This window comes from Eptesicus fuscus, chromosome 6 (genome assembly GCF_027574615.1).
Source record: "Eptesicus fuscus isolate TK198812 chromosome 6, DD_ASM_mEF_20220401, whole genome shotgun sequence".
In the NCBI taxonomy this organism is placed as follows: Eukaryota; Metazoa; Chordata; class Mammalia; order Chiroptera; family Vespertilionidae; genus Eptesicus; species Eptesicus fuscus.
The window spans coordinates 18,993,727-19,011,136 of record NC_072478.1 but is presented as its reverse complement, the minus strand read 5'-3'; the positions used below and the strand labels follow the sequence as shown (position 1 = coordinate 19,011,136).

General features: G+C 50.0%; 1 protein-coding gene and 1 pseudogene across 1 annotated transcript; one reads left to right on the top strand and one right to left on the bottom strand.

Moving 5' to 3' along the window:
* Positions 1 to 729: 729 nt before the first annotated feature.
* Positions 730 to 1,482, bottom strand: LOC103300945 (transmembrane protein 70, mitochondrial-like; annotated as a pseudogene).
* A 6,657-nt stretch (positions 1,483 to 8,139) lies between these two features.
* CCDC105 (coiled-coil domain containing 105) lies at positions 8,140 to 17,056 on the top strand. Its single transcript, XM_008157872.3, has 7 exons — positions 8,140 to 8,825; positions 9,980 to 10,084; positions 14,693 to 14,891; positions 15,526 to 15,692; positions 15,827 to 15,922; positions 16,012 to 16,125; positions 16,568 to 17,056. Exons 1-7 carry the CDS (start codon positions 8,256 to 8,258, stop codon positions 16,877 to 16,879), a joined length of 1,563 nt encoding a protein of 520 aa, XP_008156094.2. The 5' UTR covers positions 8,140 to 8,255; the 3' UTR covers positions 16,880 to 17,056.
* The last annotated feature ends 354 nt before the right edge of the window (positions 17,057 to 17,410 follow it).

Sequence of the window (17,410 nt, the reverse complement as noted above, 5' to 3'; positions counted from 1 at the left end):
TTGGGGGGAGGGGGTGTTGGGGACCACTCCATAAAGTTTATGATTGTCACCTAATCACTATACTGTACATCTGAAACTAATACAGAATAATATTGAATATAAACTGAAATTGAAAAATTCAAACAAATCCCATTCATAACCTTCACTAACATGTTGGATTACTTTTAGGTAAGGATATTTTTCCTATCGAAATTAGAATCATGCCTATATACTACAGCATGGATAAACCATGAGGCCATTATGCTGGATGAATGAAATAATCCAGATACAAAAGGACAAATACTGTGTGATTTCACTTATATGAGGCACTTAGAGCAATCAGATTCAGAGAGAGAAAGTGAAATGGAGGGCGGGGAGGGAATATAGGGAGTTAGTGTTTAATGGGGCAGAGTTTCAGTCTGGGAAGATGAAAAAGTTCTGGAGATGGATGGTGAGGGCTGCACAACAATGTGAATGTACTTAATGCCACTGAACTGTACACTTAACATGGTTAAGATGGTAAGTTTGACGCTATGTATATTTTACCATGATTTTTTTAAAAATAGAATCATGTCATTTTGGCAGTTTATTGTGTTGCTTATAATGGGATTTATTTGATGATGATGATGATGATGATGATGATGATGATGATGATGATGATGGTGATGATAATGATGATGATTTATTGCACCTTAAGCAATTACTTCTATCAGACATGATCTCAGTGGTTTATTTTATTTTATTTTTTAACAGGAAACAAAGGTAATAGTAATATTATTATTATACATTGGAACATAAATCACAGTCAAGCACAAACATCAAAACAGTAGACTCATTTCTCATCTTTAACCTGTTTGTTTTCACTGGTTTCTTCCATATCAAAAGTGAATGGTTTGTCATAGCCCATTAGATGGTCATAGTCTTCAGGGTTTGGAAAAAGACCTGGATTAACTAACAGTGGTTTTGCTTTAGCATAAAATGTGGTGTTTGGAATCTTCATGTCATTCTGGTGAAACCCTGTACTCATTTCTGAAAGCACAACATTATAAGAAATGGCTTTACCAGTGTCTGTTGTGGCCTCGTGGCACAACCAGTGACCTAGCCTTTTGTAACAAAGAGAAGCAGTGCGGGGGTGGTCACTAGAAAGCGTCCTCTGATGCCATAAAATAAGATTTGCAAAGGCAGGCTTCCACATATGATATTATTCAGTGAAAGAATGTGTGATAGAAAGGCAAGGCTGATCACACTTGCAGAGTAAGAGAAACATTTCACACCAGATGTTGTTTGGGCCAGAATCCCAGTATAAATCAGCCTTCCAGATTCTGATTTTTCAGCCTCTGTATGTAAGCATCAAACACATCTTTCCCAACAGATATGTTGGCACAGGATGCCAGAAAAGTGGTATGGCTCCCTGCAGCCCCGTGCTCCCACCAACGTCCACCCTAAGGAGCTGCTGCGGAGCAGGCTGGCCTTCACAGCGCTGCCCTCTTCCCACTCAGCCATGATTGGGCCACCGATGGGCCAGCCAACCCCGGAAGCAGCATTCTGCACCTGAGAAGTGGCCATGGACAGGCTGCAGTGGCAGCTGGGAACCACAAGGCCTACTCTTCACCCGACTACTTGGTGGCTTAGTTTAGTTTCTCATTTTCCATCTTTCCCACTGGGCGAGAAGCTCCATAGGGGAAGGGTCTTTGTCTCTCATCACTCTTGGCTCCTGGTTCTAAGCCCAGTGATGACACAGAGCAGGAGCTCAGTAATATTTGTCAAATAACTCAATCAATCAACCATTAGGAAAGAGATTTTTCTGGTGGATCCCCAAGTCCACCCCTGACCCATCTCCAACCTGCTCTGCACCCCAGGTAATGGATGGATCTGTGTGGACCATATCAATGGGCTCCCTGTTTCCAGGAATCTGGCCAGCAGGAGATGACAGGAGCATTAAGATTAAGGTGGGAAACTGACATACAGAAGATGAGTTCAGCCCGGTCAGTGTGGCTCAGTGGTTGAATATTGACCTATGAACCAGGAGGACCCAGTTCAATTACCAGTCAGGGCACAGGCACGGGTTGCAGACTCAATCCCCAGTCGGGGGGTGATGGGGGGAGTATGCAGGAGGCAGCCAATCAATGCTTCTCTCTCATCATGAATGTTTCTATCTCTCTCTCCCTCTTCTTTTCTCTCTGAAAGCAATAAAAATATACTAGTATATTTTAAAAAAGAAGAAAATGATGATGAGCTCAGAACACCAGGAGAGAACACAGCTGCCTCTCTGGTTCTGCTCTTTGAGCACTGAAGAGGTGCTTTCCGTGTGCACAGGTGATTGGGAATGCCCCATAGAGAGACAGGCCAGGGGTAGGCAAGGGACCTCTGACTAAAGAGACAGATGTCATTGTGCTAGTTTCCTAGGACTTCCATAACAAATCACCACAAACGGGGTGGCTTAAAACAATCGGAATGTATTCTCTCACAAACCTGGAGGCCAGGAGTCTGAAGTGAAGGTGTTGGCAGAGTCGTGCTCCCTCCAAGGGCTCTAGGGGAGGATCCTTCTCCGCCCCTCCCAGTTCCTAGTGGTTGCCAGCAATCCTTGGTGTTCCTTAGCTGACACATGCATCACTCCAGTCTCTGCCGCTTTCTTCATGTGGCCATCTTCCCTGTATGTCTCTGTGTCTTCATGTAGCCTTCTTATGAGAACAAGAATCACTGGATTAAGGTTCCACCCTACTGCAGTATAACCTTGTGTAATAATAACTAATTGCATCTGCAAAGACCCTATTTCCAAACAAGGACACATTCACAGGTACCTGGAGTCAGGACTTCAGCATCTTTTTGAGAGGACACAATTCAACCCATGACAATGGGTGAGGCCCTCCATCAACCCTGCCTTTCACCTAATTTGGGTTCCCCCATAAATTAGAAGGGTGCTTGGAAATGGAGCAGCCAGAACACAGATGTCCATGGCAGACGCAGCAGAGAGTCTTGGTTAGTCCACTCATGGACTATGTCCAAGTATGGCAGAGCCACCATCATTCCGTCATTCAAAAAATAAGTATGAATGGCCTGCTTTATGCCAGGAATTAGGCTAGGCAGCATAGATTCACTGAGGACTAAGGGAGATAAGATAAGAGTCCCATTAATAAAAAACTGTGATACATCTACACAATGGAATACTACGCTGCTGTAAAAAGGAAGGAACTCCTACCATTTGCAATAGCATGGATGGACCTGGAGAGCATTATGCTAAGTGAAATAAGTCAGTTGGAGAAAGATAAGTATCACATGGTCTCACTCATTTGTGGAATATAATGAACAACATAAACTGATGAACAGATCCAGAGACAGAGAAGATCGATCAGACCGTCAAACCTCAGAGGGAAGGCCAAGGAGGGTGCGGGTAAGGGGGAGAGATCAACCAAAGGACTTGTATGCATGCGTATAAGCATAACCAATGGACACAGACACCAGGAGGGTGAGGGCATGAGCCGGGGGTGAGGGGGGCACAATGGGGAGGATAAAGACACATATGTAACACTTTAATCAATAAAGAAAAAAAAAACACTGTGGCAGGCCAATAGAAAAGAGACCCATTAAAGGGCTAGTATATAGAGAAGGAGGTGAGAGAATCACAAACAGATGAGTATTATGAGGAGAAGGAGTGATACAGTATGGTATGGTGTATGATACTTCAGATCAGATGGTCAAAAAAGGGCTTTTTAGGAGATAAAATTTGAGCAAAACCCTAAAGGATGAAAGGGGGTAAGCCATATGAAAATTCAGAACATCTGAAGAGGGGGAAAGCAAGCACAAAGACCATGAGATTAAATAAACTTGGTGAGTGTGAGCCCCAGCATGGCTGATCCTTAATGATCTAAGGACAGAGTGTTTGGATATGGGGAAGGAAAGGTGGGCAGGAGCCAGGTGATAAGGAACTGATATTCTGCAAATGATGGTAGGAACTTGGATGCTATTCTAAACTTGGCACTTGCCTACCCATTGGTCTTAAAGCCACAGTTACCCTAACCTAATAAGTAACATCTAAATCCACCAATATGGATGAGCTTTTCCAGGGGAAAGGTGAGGAATGAGAAGTGACTAGAACATGGGAACCTAATACATTAGTTAGCTATTGGTGCATAAACAAACTATCACAAAACTTAACAGCGTAAAACAACAAATATTTATTTTATGGGTTCCTGTGAGTCAGGAATCTGGTCATGGCCTACCTGGGTCCTCTGGCTCAGAGTCTCTCACCAAGTTGCAGACAAGGCAACAGCTGGGGCTGTTATCTCATCTGAAGGCTGGACTGGGAAAAGGTATATTTCAAAGCTCACTCATGTGGTTTTTGGCAGGCTCCAATTTCTCACAGGATATTAGACTGAGGACCTCAGGTCCTTGCTGGCTGATGGCCAGAGGCTCCCTCAATTCTTTGCCACATGGTCTTTCCATTTCTGAAAGAGTGAGGTAGAAACCATAATCTCTTATAACCTAATCTTAGAAGGAGTATCCTTTAATGTTTGTCACATTCTATTGGTTAGAACTAGATCCAACCTACATGCAAAGGGAGGGGATGACACAGGGCACGAAGACCAGAAGATGGGGGCCCCTGGGAGCCATCTTTAAGACTGAAGAACACTATATTTGAGGGAGTGGATGTCAGACAACCAGCCAGTGAAGGATCAAGATTAGAGGCAAAAGGGAAAAGTGTGATAGAGTACAGGGGAGGAGATTCACGTTTCAGGTAGTAAACAATTTCAAATTCTACCTACAGGTCAAGTTGAATGGAATAAAAAAGAAACTATGGAATTTGTGAATTGCAGGAGGACATGACTAACTTTTGCCTGAACCATTTTAGGGGACTGATGGGGACTAAAGCCATACAGACCAGTCCTTATTCCTCACCAACTAGCAGGGTCACCACCTTTGCAAGAGGGACTGGTAAAAGCCAGGAAGAATCTCCCCTCCCAGCCTGGGGCTTCCCACTCTCTCCTGACACCTCCCCCAGGAAAGCGACCTCATTTCTCAAAGACAAAACTGATTCTAGGTCATATCCCCCTGGAATGAGAGACTAACTGATGTGATTATCTCCAAGAGAAAGGGGGCACCTACTAAAAGTAGGAGCTGGTGCCCCAGAAGGGAAGACATCAGGGAACCGGAAAAGGGGTCTCTGATAATTACCTGCCAAGATTTCAGAATGAAGGGCATCAACGTGCAATAACAAAGGAAAAAAGGAAAGAAAAGCTAGAAGTTTTAGAAGGTTTTTCTTCCTCATACATCCTGCAATTTCCTTCTATTTAATCCAAGGAGAGAATTCCACTCCCCATTTTGTAATACTCATAACATAGAATAGGTGGTCCCAGCAAAGATGGTCACGCAAAGGAATTTCTGTAAAACAACCTTCATTATAAAAATCAGAGAGCTAATTTCACAAATATTATTCCCCATTGGTCTGAGTTGGACATATTTGAGCATTAGTATACTGGGAGGAGGACAGATATGTATAAATACACACACACATACGTGCGCACACACACAGGGGTGGGCAAAAGTAGGTTTATGGTTGTGAGTACATGAAACACAGAGTTTGTTCTTGTATTATTATTTATCAATTGTTGTATTATTTTCTAAACAAACAACTGTAAACCTACTTTTGCCCACCCATGTATATGGGGGAAGGGGAGTTTCAGGAAATGGCTAGAGTGAAATCAAAACATGATCAGGATAGATATCTCTGGGTGATGAAATTACAGATGATTTTTCTTTTCTTCATTATATTTTTCTGGGTTTATGCCAGGAACTAGGCTAGGCAGCATAGATTCAGTGCATACATTACTTTCATAGCATGAAAACAGGTTCATTTGTTAGCTTAAGAGAGGTATTTGAGTTTTTGTAATAGTGAAAAGTTTTCCCAGCTAAATGTTTCTGTAGCATTTTTTGAGCATCATTTATGTTCAGCCACATGCAGTTAAATCTCTTGGAGACTGAGCGTTAGTCCCAGCCCTACTATGGTTCCTTCCAGGCACCTGCTGTTTTAGTCTGTTTGGGCTGCTATAAAGAATGCCCCAGACTGGTAGCTTAGAAACAACAGAAACTTAATTCTCAAAGATCTGGAAGCTGGGAAGTCCCAGATCAAGGTGCCAGCAGACTTAGTGTCTGGTGAGGGCCCACCCCTTCCTGGTTCGTAGACAGCTGTCTTCTCACTGTCTTCTCACTGTCCTCACAGGGCTGAAGGGGCAGGGGAGCTCTCTTCGGTCTCTTTTAGAAGAGTGCTAATCCCATTCATTCAGTCTCCACTCTCGTGACCTAGTCACTTCTCAAAGGCCCCACCTCCTGAAACCCTCACATTGGGCATTAGAATTTAACATATGAATTTGGGGGGAGGGGGGGGAGCAGGGAGGACACAAACTTCAGTCTATAGAACATGCCAACCCAAGCTGTGATCAGCAGGCTTTGAAAGCAGAAGGTGGTTTGCCTCGTCCTCAAACACAGGCTTAGTGTCAAACTAGAGAAAAATGTCCAAAATGGACCATCAAAACTAGGAATCAGAGGAGAGTTTTAGAAGTTGATACAAACTGGGGTTGGAAGATGAAAGTGAGAAGTTGGTGAACTGAACAGTGGGCAGTGGCACATACTGATTTCAATGCTCAGACAATGGTGGTATACACTGGGGCTTGTTGGCATGAATACATTGAACCAATTAAAAACCAGACTAGCCCTAACCGGTTTGGCTCAGTGGATAGAGCGTCGGCCTGCGGACTGAAGGGTCCCAGGTTCGATTCCGGTCAAGGGCATGTACCTTGGTTGCGGGCACATCCCCAGTAGGGGGTGTGCAGGAGGCAGCTGATCAATGTTTCTAACTCTCTATCCCTCTCCCTTCCTCTCTGTAAAAAATCAATAAAACATATTAAAAAAAATAATTAATAAATAAATAAAAGCCAGACTAGGACAGACTACACCTCCACCCATAGCCATAATGAATTTCACCACAGACCTATGTGGAAGCCAAAATCATCTTTATGTAGATCTGACACAAGAACACAAGGTAGTTTGGCACAACACTACCCAACAGAAATACTCCATACACCAGGCCGCAAACCAGGACAGTGAAATCCTCCAGGTGGGAACATGGAAGCACTAAATGAATAAAGCAAGGATGGATGGTTGAGTGCTGAATGCTGTCCCCAGTAAGCTATCTCCCCGGTTCTTTATGAAACCCTCTCTGCATCTCCTAGTATTAGAAAAGCTCATTCATCTATTCATTCAGCGAATAAAAATGAAAAGTAAGCACTTACAGAGTGCTTACTCTAATGTCAGCCACTGTTGAAGCACTTCACTCTTATGAACTCATTTAACCCATGCCACAAATCCTGTTATCCTAGTTAATGGGTAAGGACACAAAGGACACAGAGAAGTCAAGTGACTTTCCCAAGGTCACACAGATGGAAATGTCAGAATGATAATATGAACCCGAGTTGTCTGGCTCTAGGATCTTGACCGTGATTTGAGGCGCCTACCAAGTGCCCAAGTAAAGATGCTACTGCTGAGAGGAAAGGAGGTGGAGAATTGGGGGGCGGGGGTGGGGGGGAGAGTAATAGAGAGTAGTTAGTGGTCCCTTTTTCCTTCCCCAGACTCTAGCCTGCTCCCTATGTTGGAGGAATTCCCCATAAGAGTCTCAGTGGGGAAACAGTTTTTCTTCCTCCATGGAAACAGGAAGTTCAGACGGGACTCTATTTCTGTGAATGTTTTACTGTGATTCGGATGGTGAGGTCCCCTCTTCTGTTTCTTGCACTAAAAATCCTGCGTGACGGGAGACAGTGAGGCTTAGATAGAGTGCTAAGGAAAGATCCTCTGAAGATGGTGATGTTCGAGCTGGGTTCTGAAGATTGAACATGAGCCAGCCATGGGAAGAACAGGGGAAGGGGTATGCCACGCAGAAGGAACAGCAAATCCAGCGCTTTGAAGGGAGGAAGAGCTTAGCGTGTCCTAAGAGCAGGACAAAGGCCCGTGTTGCTGGCCGGTAAGAAGTAACAGGGAGAGGCGGGTAAAACGAGGTCCTCTTTCTCAAGGAGCTAGGATTCCAAGCCACCTCTGCAGAGCTCCAAAGGCTGCATCCAGCGCCTCCCTGTCGCCGTCCCCCTCCCCCACCTCTGGAACTCCGTGGTCATTGTGATGAAGGCTCCGCTTCACTCACGCTTCGGGACAGGAGAGAAGTGCGTGTAGTTGAGTGTCCCTGCCTCTCCCCGTGGAGGACGCGGCCCAGGCAGGGCACCAAGCAAGGGGCCATGCCCGTGCTGATACCCCAGGTTGAGCAAAGCGAGAGCACGCGCGTCGGGGCCCCGAAATGGCGCGAGGAGGCCCAGGCCAAGATGTTGGAGGCACAGCAGCTGACGGACCGCTGCGGGCAGGAGGCCGTGACCATGTGGCAGCCCAAGGACAGCGTGTGGGACCCGCACGTGGCGCACCACCTCTGCCGGGCTGCCTACATCCTGCCCTGGCGCTTCCGCGTGGAGATGCTCCAAGATGGGAGCACCTTGGAGAAGCCGCCGCCGGGCGAGGGCGTCACGCTGTGGAGGAGCAAGATGAAGCCGCCGGCCTGGCACGCGCGCCTGCCGCTGCCCCTGAATCGCGATGCGCGCGCCCTGCAGACGGTGGATCTGGTGCAGGCGCACGCGCGCGGGGCGCGCCTCACCGCCGCCCGCCTGGGCCGCGCGCAGCAGCAGATCAATGGGCAGGTGCAGCTGCTGCAGCGCCAGCGCGAGGCCACTGACCACAGGCTCAGCGAGGTGCGCAAGGGCCTGCTAATTAACCAGCAGAGCGTCAAGCTGCGGGGCTACCGGCCCGAGTCTGAGAAGGTGGGATACCCCTCCTCCACCCAAGCCCAGTCACCAAGACCGAAGCCTTACTTAGCTCACCCTGGGAGAAACCCGCCCCGCAGAGAAACCACCCATCCCAGGCCCCAGTTCCAGTGAGCAAGGGCCCAAGAAGATGAGGACACCCCCAAGATGAGGTGTCTTGGTCCCCAGCCCCAGAGAGGGAGGTTTCCCCCCTCCCCGCCCCCCCCCCCCCCCCCACACACACACACATGAGGATGAGATTCTCAGTCCACTTAACCCAAATGGGATGTTTCCCAGACCCCCAGTGAGGGACAGAAGATGGAAGATGAAATTCTTCCCAGTGAAGCTCACAACCCCCAACCCAGGCATGTAGTCACCCACCCAGCCCCCAGGCCCCCAGTGTGAGACCTGACTGTGGTCATGAGACCCTCAATGCCACGCCCAGTGAAATATGCAGCTGAGAAGAGTGGGTGATGTCCTGGTCCCAACCCATGAAACTCTCCTCAATATGTTTATAAAAACAAAAACAAAACAAACAAAAAACCTCTCCCCAGCCTCAGTGAGTGAGAAACCCTCCCCAGGCCTCATGGGAAAATAAAGGAACAGGTCCTGCCTACAGGTTGAGACCCTCAGACTCCCAGCCCCCACACCCAAGAGTTAATTCCAGCCAGGGAGAGCCCCTACCTAGTGCCAGTCCTATGAAATCTTCCCCCAAAGTGAAACCCTAGACTTGGACCCCAAAGCGGGAACATTCCAGCCTCCCTGGGGAGGGATGAGACCCCACTCACGGGGTGGTATTCCTAGTTCCAGCCCCGAAATTCAGAGGGTAAGATCCCAAAAAAGCAAGCTGTCATCATCCCTATAATGAAATTCCTCACTACTGGCCTGGGAGGTGGGGGGGAGGGGGAGTAAACACCATTGCCAAGGAAGGGGGTCCCCCAGCCCTAGAGAAATCTTCATCCTAGCTCACTGGACTCCTACCTGTGAAAGGGAGATACCCAGCCCCACTCTCTAGCCCCCTGAAAAGATAAAGTCTTCTCAGAGAGACCCCCGACTCCATCCCCACAACCCAGAGTTTATAAAGTTGGCAAACCTCTACCACCCTCCTGCTGGCCAGCAGAACTCTCCTGCCAGCCTCTCTGGGAGTGAGAGTGTCCCTCCTCACTTTCCAGATCCCTGACAAAGCTGACAGTATGCTTACCTGGGAGAAAGAGGAGTTAAAGAGCATGAAGAGGAAAATGGAGAAAGACATGGAAAAATCAGAGGCCCTGCTCAAGGTCGGGAATACCTGGGACCCAGTGAAGAGGGCTGGAGGGGTACCCCTGGCTGCCTAATGAACGAACCGCTCTGACCTTGGGGACCACCAACAACAACTAACTCTGTCTTGACATTCACTGGATTTCTGCTTTGCTCTGAGGGATGGGGTTGGGCCTCAGAATAACAATGAACACCCTCTCTGTGCCAAGCCCTGTGCAGTCATTGAGTCAGCTCCTTTAAGCACTCCTGTGAAGTAGAAACTGTGGTCTCTTATTGGAGATGGGGAAATTGAGGCTCAGAGAGAGATGGCCTCACCCAAGGCACAGGACTCGCCAGTGGCAGGATTGTGGTTTTAGGTCTCAAATCCTTTTCTCCCCAGCTTTAGTGAGGTATAATTAACAATTTTAAATTGTACATATAGCCTGGGTGGCATGGCTCAGTTGTTGAGCATTGACATATGAACCAGCAGGTCACGGTTCGATTCCTGGTCAGGGCACATGCCAGGGTTGTGGGCTCGATCCTCAGTAGGGGGGCATGCAGGAAGCAGCCAATCAATGATTCTCTCTCATCATTGATGTTTCTTTCTCTCTCTCTCCCTCTCCCATCCTCTCTGAACTCAACAAGTATACTAATATATAAAATATTTACTATAAAATATTACTAGAAGATCAAATGATCAGGTGACATTTATTGTTATTTTCTATAAATGAACACAATCTCTGGTATGCTAAAGTGATAGGTATTATAAAAATATTCAGATAAGGAGACCTACAGGCTTGATTACAAGTGAGGCTTACTATCACAACCCAAATTTATTGCTTAAAAAAAAAGCAGGGAGCAAACTAGAAACTGAACCAAATATAAGCCCTTGAAGGGCAAATGTAAATTGGATAAGCTTTGCTATTACAAGAGCAAGAAGAAAAAATTCAGATGCAAGAATGAAAACCACATTGCATCCACTCTAAGTAGCTGTTAAAGAAAAAGAATGATATACTGTGAAAATACTTTCAAGACATTTGTTCAAAGAGGATTTCCTAGAGTAGGTGATATTTCAGTTAATTTTTTTAAATGTGAAGTGGTTAGCTAGATAAGAAAAAGGTGTAGGGGTCCTGAATTGCAGAGAGTGCAGGCGGGGCTGAGGGACACCACCCCCTCTGTGCATGAATTTTGCACACCAGGCCTCTAGTATACATATATTTAAAATGTACAACCTGAGATATGGTATATGTATACATTTGAAATAATCACCACAATCAAGGTGTACAGCACCTTACATAGTTACTATGCTGTGTGGTGAGAACACTTACCATCTACCCTTTAAGCAAATGTCAATTATAAAATACAGAATTGTTAACTATAGGCACATTGCTATACACTAGCTCTTCAGAATTTACTCATCTTGCATAACTGAAACTTTGTACCACTTGACCAACATCTCTCCATTTCCCCCTCCCCTCAGCCCCTGGCAACCACCCTTCTATTCTTGGCTTCTATAACTTTGACTATGTTAGATTCCATATATAACTGTGATCATGTAGTATTGGTCTTTAAGCGTCTGGCTTATTTCATCCATGTTGTCACAAATGACAGGGTTTTCTGCTTTTTTAAGGCTGAATCTATGTAAGTAAGTATGTATGTATGTATGTATGTATATACTAGAGGCCCAGCACACGAAATTTGTGTGCAGGTACAGTCCCTAAGCCTGGCCTGCAATCAGGGCCATCCTCTCTGGCTGCCCATTGCCAGCCCCGAAACCGCCACCACCCACCCCCGGTTCCCCTTTCACCATAGGGTGATCAGTGCCTGACGGCCGGGCGAAGAGAGTGAGAGGTCAGCTGTTACCGCCTGCTCACCAGCCCCACCCCCGCTGTGGATTGCCCTCTGTGTGGGGGGCGACTGGCAGGGCAGGGCCTTGGACTGGCACCACCCACATCCCTGGCCACCCACCCCCAGTTCCTCATTTGCTATCAGGTGATGGGAGCCTGCCGGCCAGGGAAAGGAACCTAGAGGTAGTCAGTGCACCTCATAGTGACTGGTCCAGCAATCATTCTGATCATTCCGCCTTTAGGGTCAATTTGCGTATTACCCTTTTATTATATAGGATAGAGGTCTGGTGCATGGATGGGGACCAGCTGGCCTGCCCTGATGGGGGTCCTGGATCTGGGGGGGGGGGTTCCCCATTGGGAGTCAGGGCCAACCTGGGCGAGGAGCTGCAGATGGTTTGCAGGCCAGCCACGCCCCCTTCAGGGTGGAGAGTCCCCACTGGGGGATGGGGCCATCCTGGGCAAGGGGCCACGGGGGAGTTGGCCAGCTGCCCCACCCTCAATCGGGATGGGAAAGGCTGATCAGGGGTGGGGCCAGCCGGGGGCAGGGGCTGGGCATCATAGTGACCAGTCATCCAGTCGTTATGACATTATAGTCGTTGGCTATATATATATATATATATATATATATATATATATATATATATATACTAGAGGCCCGATGCCTGAAATTCATATATATACACTGAGTGGCCAGATTATTATGATCTCTGAACACGTAATAATCTGACCACTCAGTGTATATCCTATATAATAAAAGGCTAATATGCAAATTGTCCCCTCACCCAGGAGTTCGACCAGCAGGCAGACCCAGCCATGCCCATGTCCCCTCCCCCTAGCCAGGCTGGCCAGACCCCACCGATGCATGAATTCATGCACCAGGCCTCTAATGCACCTAGCTCTTCAGAATTTCCCCCTCCCCTCAGCCCCTGGCAACCACCCTTATATATATATATACACACTGAGTGGCCAGATTATTATGTGTTCAAATATCATAATAATCTGGCCACTCAGTGTATATACTAGAGGCCCGAAGCACGAAATTCATGCAAGGGCCTTGGCCCTCGCAGCCCCAGCTTTGTCCGAGTCATCCAGAAGGACATCTGGAAGGAAGTCCGGAAGGTCGTTCAGCTGCCCAGTCTAATTAGCATATTGTGTTTTTATTATTATAGATATACTTGAGGCCTGGTGCACAAAATTTGTGCACTGAGGGGTCCCTCAGCCTAGCCTGCACCCTCTCCAACCTGGGACCCCTCAGGGGATGTCTGACTGCCGGTTAGGCCTGATCCCAAGGATTGGGCCTAAACCGGCAGTAGGACATCCCTCTCACAATCTGGGACTGCTGGCTCCTAACTGCTCACCTGCCTGCCTGCCTGATTGCCCCTAACCACTTCTGCCTGCCAGCCTGATCACCCCCTAACTGCTCCCCTGCTGACCTGATTAACACCTAACTGCTCCCCTGCTGGCCCGATCACCAACTGCCCTCCCCTGCCAGCCTGATCTCACCTCCAACTGCCCTCCCCTGTAGGCCTGGTTGCCCCCAACAGCCCTCCCCTGCTGGCCTGATCTCACCTCCAACTGCCCTTCCCTGCCAGCCTGATCACCCCTAACTGCCTCTGCCTTCCTGATCACCCCTAACTGCCCTCCCCTGCAGGCCTGATCTCACCCCCAACTGTCCTCCTCTGCTGGCCAATTTGGTTCTGATTGGTCAGTTTCCATGCCAGTCAGCATCAAAAGCTCCGCCTCCTAGGCAGCCATTGGCTCTTCACAGTTCACCCAGATCTGGTTCTGATTGGTCAGTTTCTATGCCAGTCAGCATCAAAAACTCTGCCTCCTAGGCAGCCATTGGCTCCTCACAGTTGACCCAGATTTGGTTCTGATTGGTCAGTTTCTATGCCAGTCAGCGTCTCTGGGCCTATCAACGGGACCTGATCAGAAAGGTGGGGCTGATTAGCAGCCCCTGTGGAGCCTGGAGAGAAATGGAGGCGGGGCTGCTGGCCAGGCCCAGAGAGAAAGAGAGAGGCAAGTGCTTATCAACAGCTGCCACAGAGGCTACAGGTCAGACCCTGCGTCTCTCTTCAGGCCTCTCTCTGGGCCTGATTCGCAGCTCCCTCAGCAGTTAGTGCTGAGTCACCATGGCAACCCAGCACTGACTGCAGGACTGACTTCTGGTTGGTGGAGCCTCCAGTCATTGTGGATGTGATGGACCCAGGGTTTTTATATATTAGAATGCTTTATTTTATAATGGTGGAAATAGGATTTGGATGAGGTGAAGGTCCAGATGCAGTAGATCCAGAGAGAGGGACTCTGGGGACTGCAGAGGGCTCCTGCTACTCATTAGAGAAGAGAAAGTGGGACTCTGAGGCTAGGGATGAGGTGAATGCAAGTTGAGGAGGAAAAGGATGGCACAGGAAGACAGAGATGTGGGCATAGCCAGGGCTCCCTCTCCACTGTACAGATAGGGAAGTCGATGGGGGAGGGGCTTTCTCAGGGTGCCAGGGCAGAGCCAGACACAGAACCTAAGCAATGGACACCCAGGACAGGGAAGCTGCCACCAGGCCCTACTGCTCCTACTCTCCCCACTCCCAGGGTCACGAAGGCTTCTGGACAGAGGGTGAGAGGGTGGGATGTCTGAACTTCGACTTGAAAATTGCTTCTTTTCAGCCACAATTAGAACCGAAGAGGGTCAGTTCAAAGGCAGAAACACTTTTCAGCCCACAGCAGAAAAATCAGTTCCAGCCACCCCCACCCTCCCAGCACGCTTTCCGCCCTCAGCTCAGCCTCTCTCCCACTCCTCGCCCCCAGACCCTGGCCTCCTGCCGAGACACCCTGGTCTTCTGCTGCAAGGAGAGGCTCCAAGTTGTGGACTTAATGAACAAGCCCCTGGACAAGGTTCTGGAGCTGGCCGGCCGCCACTCCTGGGTGGACCTCTCCCGAGTCCCCACCCCCAACACTCAGGGTCAGAAAACGCCTCCTCCAGACCCCGTGGGCGCGTACACACCAGGTAGGGCCCCTCAGAAAGGAGTCCACTGTAGTGGGTGCCCATCCACTCCCCCTCCACTTCTCAGCTTCCCCTTTTCCTGGGGCATTGTCCCCCTACACCAAACAAGAGGGCTGAGAGCCAGGCTCCAGCTGAGCCCCCCTTCTGGAATCGCTCTTCACCCTGCCTGCTCCTGCTTCCCACACCCTCTCCTCACTCCACTAGCCCCTCCCCTGGGCCTTCTCCCAGGCCCTCAGGAAAGCCCTCTTGCCCAAGGCCCACCACCACAGTAGCAATAAAAGAAAGGTATGCAGCCCTAGCTGGTTTGGCTCAGTGGATAGAGCTTCGGCCTGCGGACCAAAGGGTCCCTGGTTCAATTCTGCTCAAGGGCATGTACCTTGGTTGCAGGTTCCTCCCCCAGCCCGGGACCTGATCAGGGCTCCTGCAGGATCGATGTGTTTCTCTCACATCATGTTTCTCTCTGTCTTTCCCTCTCTCTTCCACTCTCTCTAAAAAAAAAAAAAAAGTCAATGGAAAAATATCTTTGGGGTGAGGATTAACAACAAAAAATAAATAAACAAACCAAAGAGAGGGACAGGGAGAGCCAGGGTGGGGGAAAGGAGGGCTTGGCATCCACGCGGGCCCCACCCTCCTGCAGAGTGCGCCTCGGCGCTGAACGAAGCCAAGCGGCTGTTGATGGAGTCCAAGGACACCTTACAAGAAATGGCCAAGAACGAGGAGGAGGTGCGGGAGCAGCAGCGGCAGATCAGCGACAGCGTGTGCTCCTCGCTGGCCCTAAAGATGCGCGAGACCACGGAGCTGAAGGTGCGCGCGTGGGCGCAACTCGGAGGCGGTGTCTGGGGGGCCAGGGTGGGGGAGTGCCGAGGCCGAGAAGGGGGGACACGGGAAGAGAGTGGACGGGGCGCCAGCGTGATCCCCCTGCGCTCCCACCCACCCAGGAAAGAATGAACATGACGGTAGGACTGATGAGGGGAACCATCCACCGCTGCACGAAGTTCAACCAGGAGATGTACATCACCCGCGGCCTCATCAAGGTATGGTTAGGGGGCAGGGCCTGCGGGGAGGAGGCCGGGGATGCCCGCGTCCAGGGGGCCTCACTGCTCGGCACCCCGCCCTTCGCCAGGGTCCTCTGTCAAAAAGTCACCTGGAGACGCGAGAGAAGCTGGACAGACCCCTGGTCCGCGTGTACCAGAGGCACGTGGGCACCCAACTCCCGGAGCCCGCGCACCTCACCAAGGTACGCCCCTCCCCTTCCCCGTGGGGAGACTTCGGCCTCAAGGACACGTGGCCCAGGTCCTTCAACCACCTCCCAAATGAGTCCCCACATGTAAGTCCCCTGCCCCCGCCCCCGCCCCACTCACGCATGGCCCGACTCCTCTCTCGGTGCCGCCCTGAGGAAGCTCCTGGCACCCTTTGCCCAGATGCTGGCCCTCACCCCCAGGCCCCACCCCTCCCTCAGCCCCGCCCCGTCGCTGGTAATTTTTCAAGCCCTTCTGGCCCACGTGCGCCCCCCGCCCCCCCCCCAATCCGAGGCCCACCATTTCTTCAGCCTGCTCCCTTCCTCGCGCACATCTGGCCCAGAGGAGTCTGCCCCCCTCCTCCCTGCCCTCATCTCCTCCCCCGTCCCTTTTCTGGCTCCGCTTGGGCGGTCCCCCAACACGGCCCGCCCTCCCCCCCAGGGCACTGACAAGCTGCAGCGCCACATCTCGCACGTGGAAAAGAACCTGGAGGATCTGCGCACCACGCACAAGAACCTCACCCGCAGCCTCGACTGCAAGAGGATCGGGCACGAGGTGGACTACAACGTGGTGCGCCTGCGCCTCCGCCAGAGGCACCCGCACGTGAACTACCAGCAGGCGCAGTGCCTGGTCAACGACTGGGACCCACGCACGCCGCCAAAGACTGGGACCCGCCCACAAACACCGCCGCCAAAGACTGGGACCCACCCACAGACGCCGCCGCCAAAAGCGGACAGCAAGGCTGCCAAGTAGCAGGCGCACCCCCTACCCGCCACACACACACACACACACACACACACACACACATACACCCCACACCCATCGCAGGTTCCCCTGGGAAACTCTCAGCCTGGTGACCCGCCCTCTCCCGACTCACCCTCCCTCCCAGCGCCCTCTAGCAGAATTATAATTAAAAAGAACAATAATTACACTTAATAGACATCTCCTGTATATCAATCATTTACCCTCCAGCACTTTGGGAGCGGTGTATCCTGGGAGTCAACTGGATGGATTTGGGTACCAGGTTTCTGGGGGTTCAAAACCTGGCTTTCCAAGCTATGTGGCCTTGGGTGTCTCTACCAGTAAATAGGAAGAATTGCAGCACCCACCTCAAAGGCTTGTCAGGGTAGATGAGTTCATATGTAGAAGGCCTGTAGAATGGTGACTGCATATTCAATACCCTCAATGCACTGAGTCATTATCATTTTCCAGTTGAGGGAACAGGCACGGTGAGGTTAAGCAGCTTCCCTGAAGCCCTCTCTGGTGGAGACTTACTCTCCCAGA

Excerpts from the sequence above, each read along its gene's own strand:
- CCDC105 (XM_008157872.3), top strand. The coding sequence starts at position 8,256 with ATGCCCGTGCTGATACCCCAGGTTGAGCAAAGCGAGAGCACGCGCGTC. Across the intron at positions 14,892-15,525 it reads CGTGGGCGCGTACACACCAG|AGTGCGCCTCGGCGCTGAAC; the intron begins GTAGGGCCCCTC and ends ACCCTCCTGCAG. Across the intron at positions 16,126-16,567 it reads AGCCCGCGCACCTCACCAAG|GGCACTGACAAGCTGCAGCG; the intron begins GTACGCCCCTCC and ends CCTCCCCCCCAG.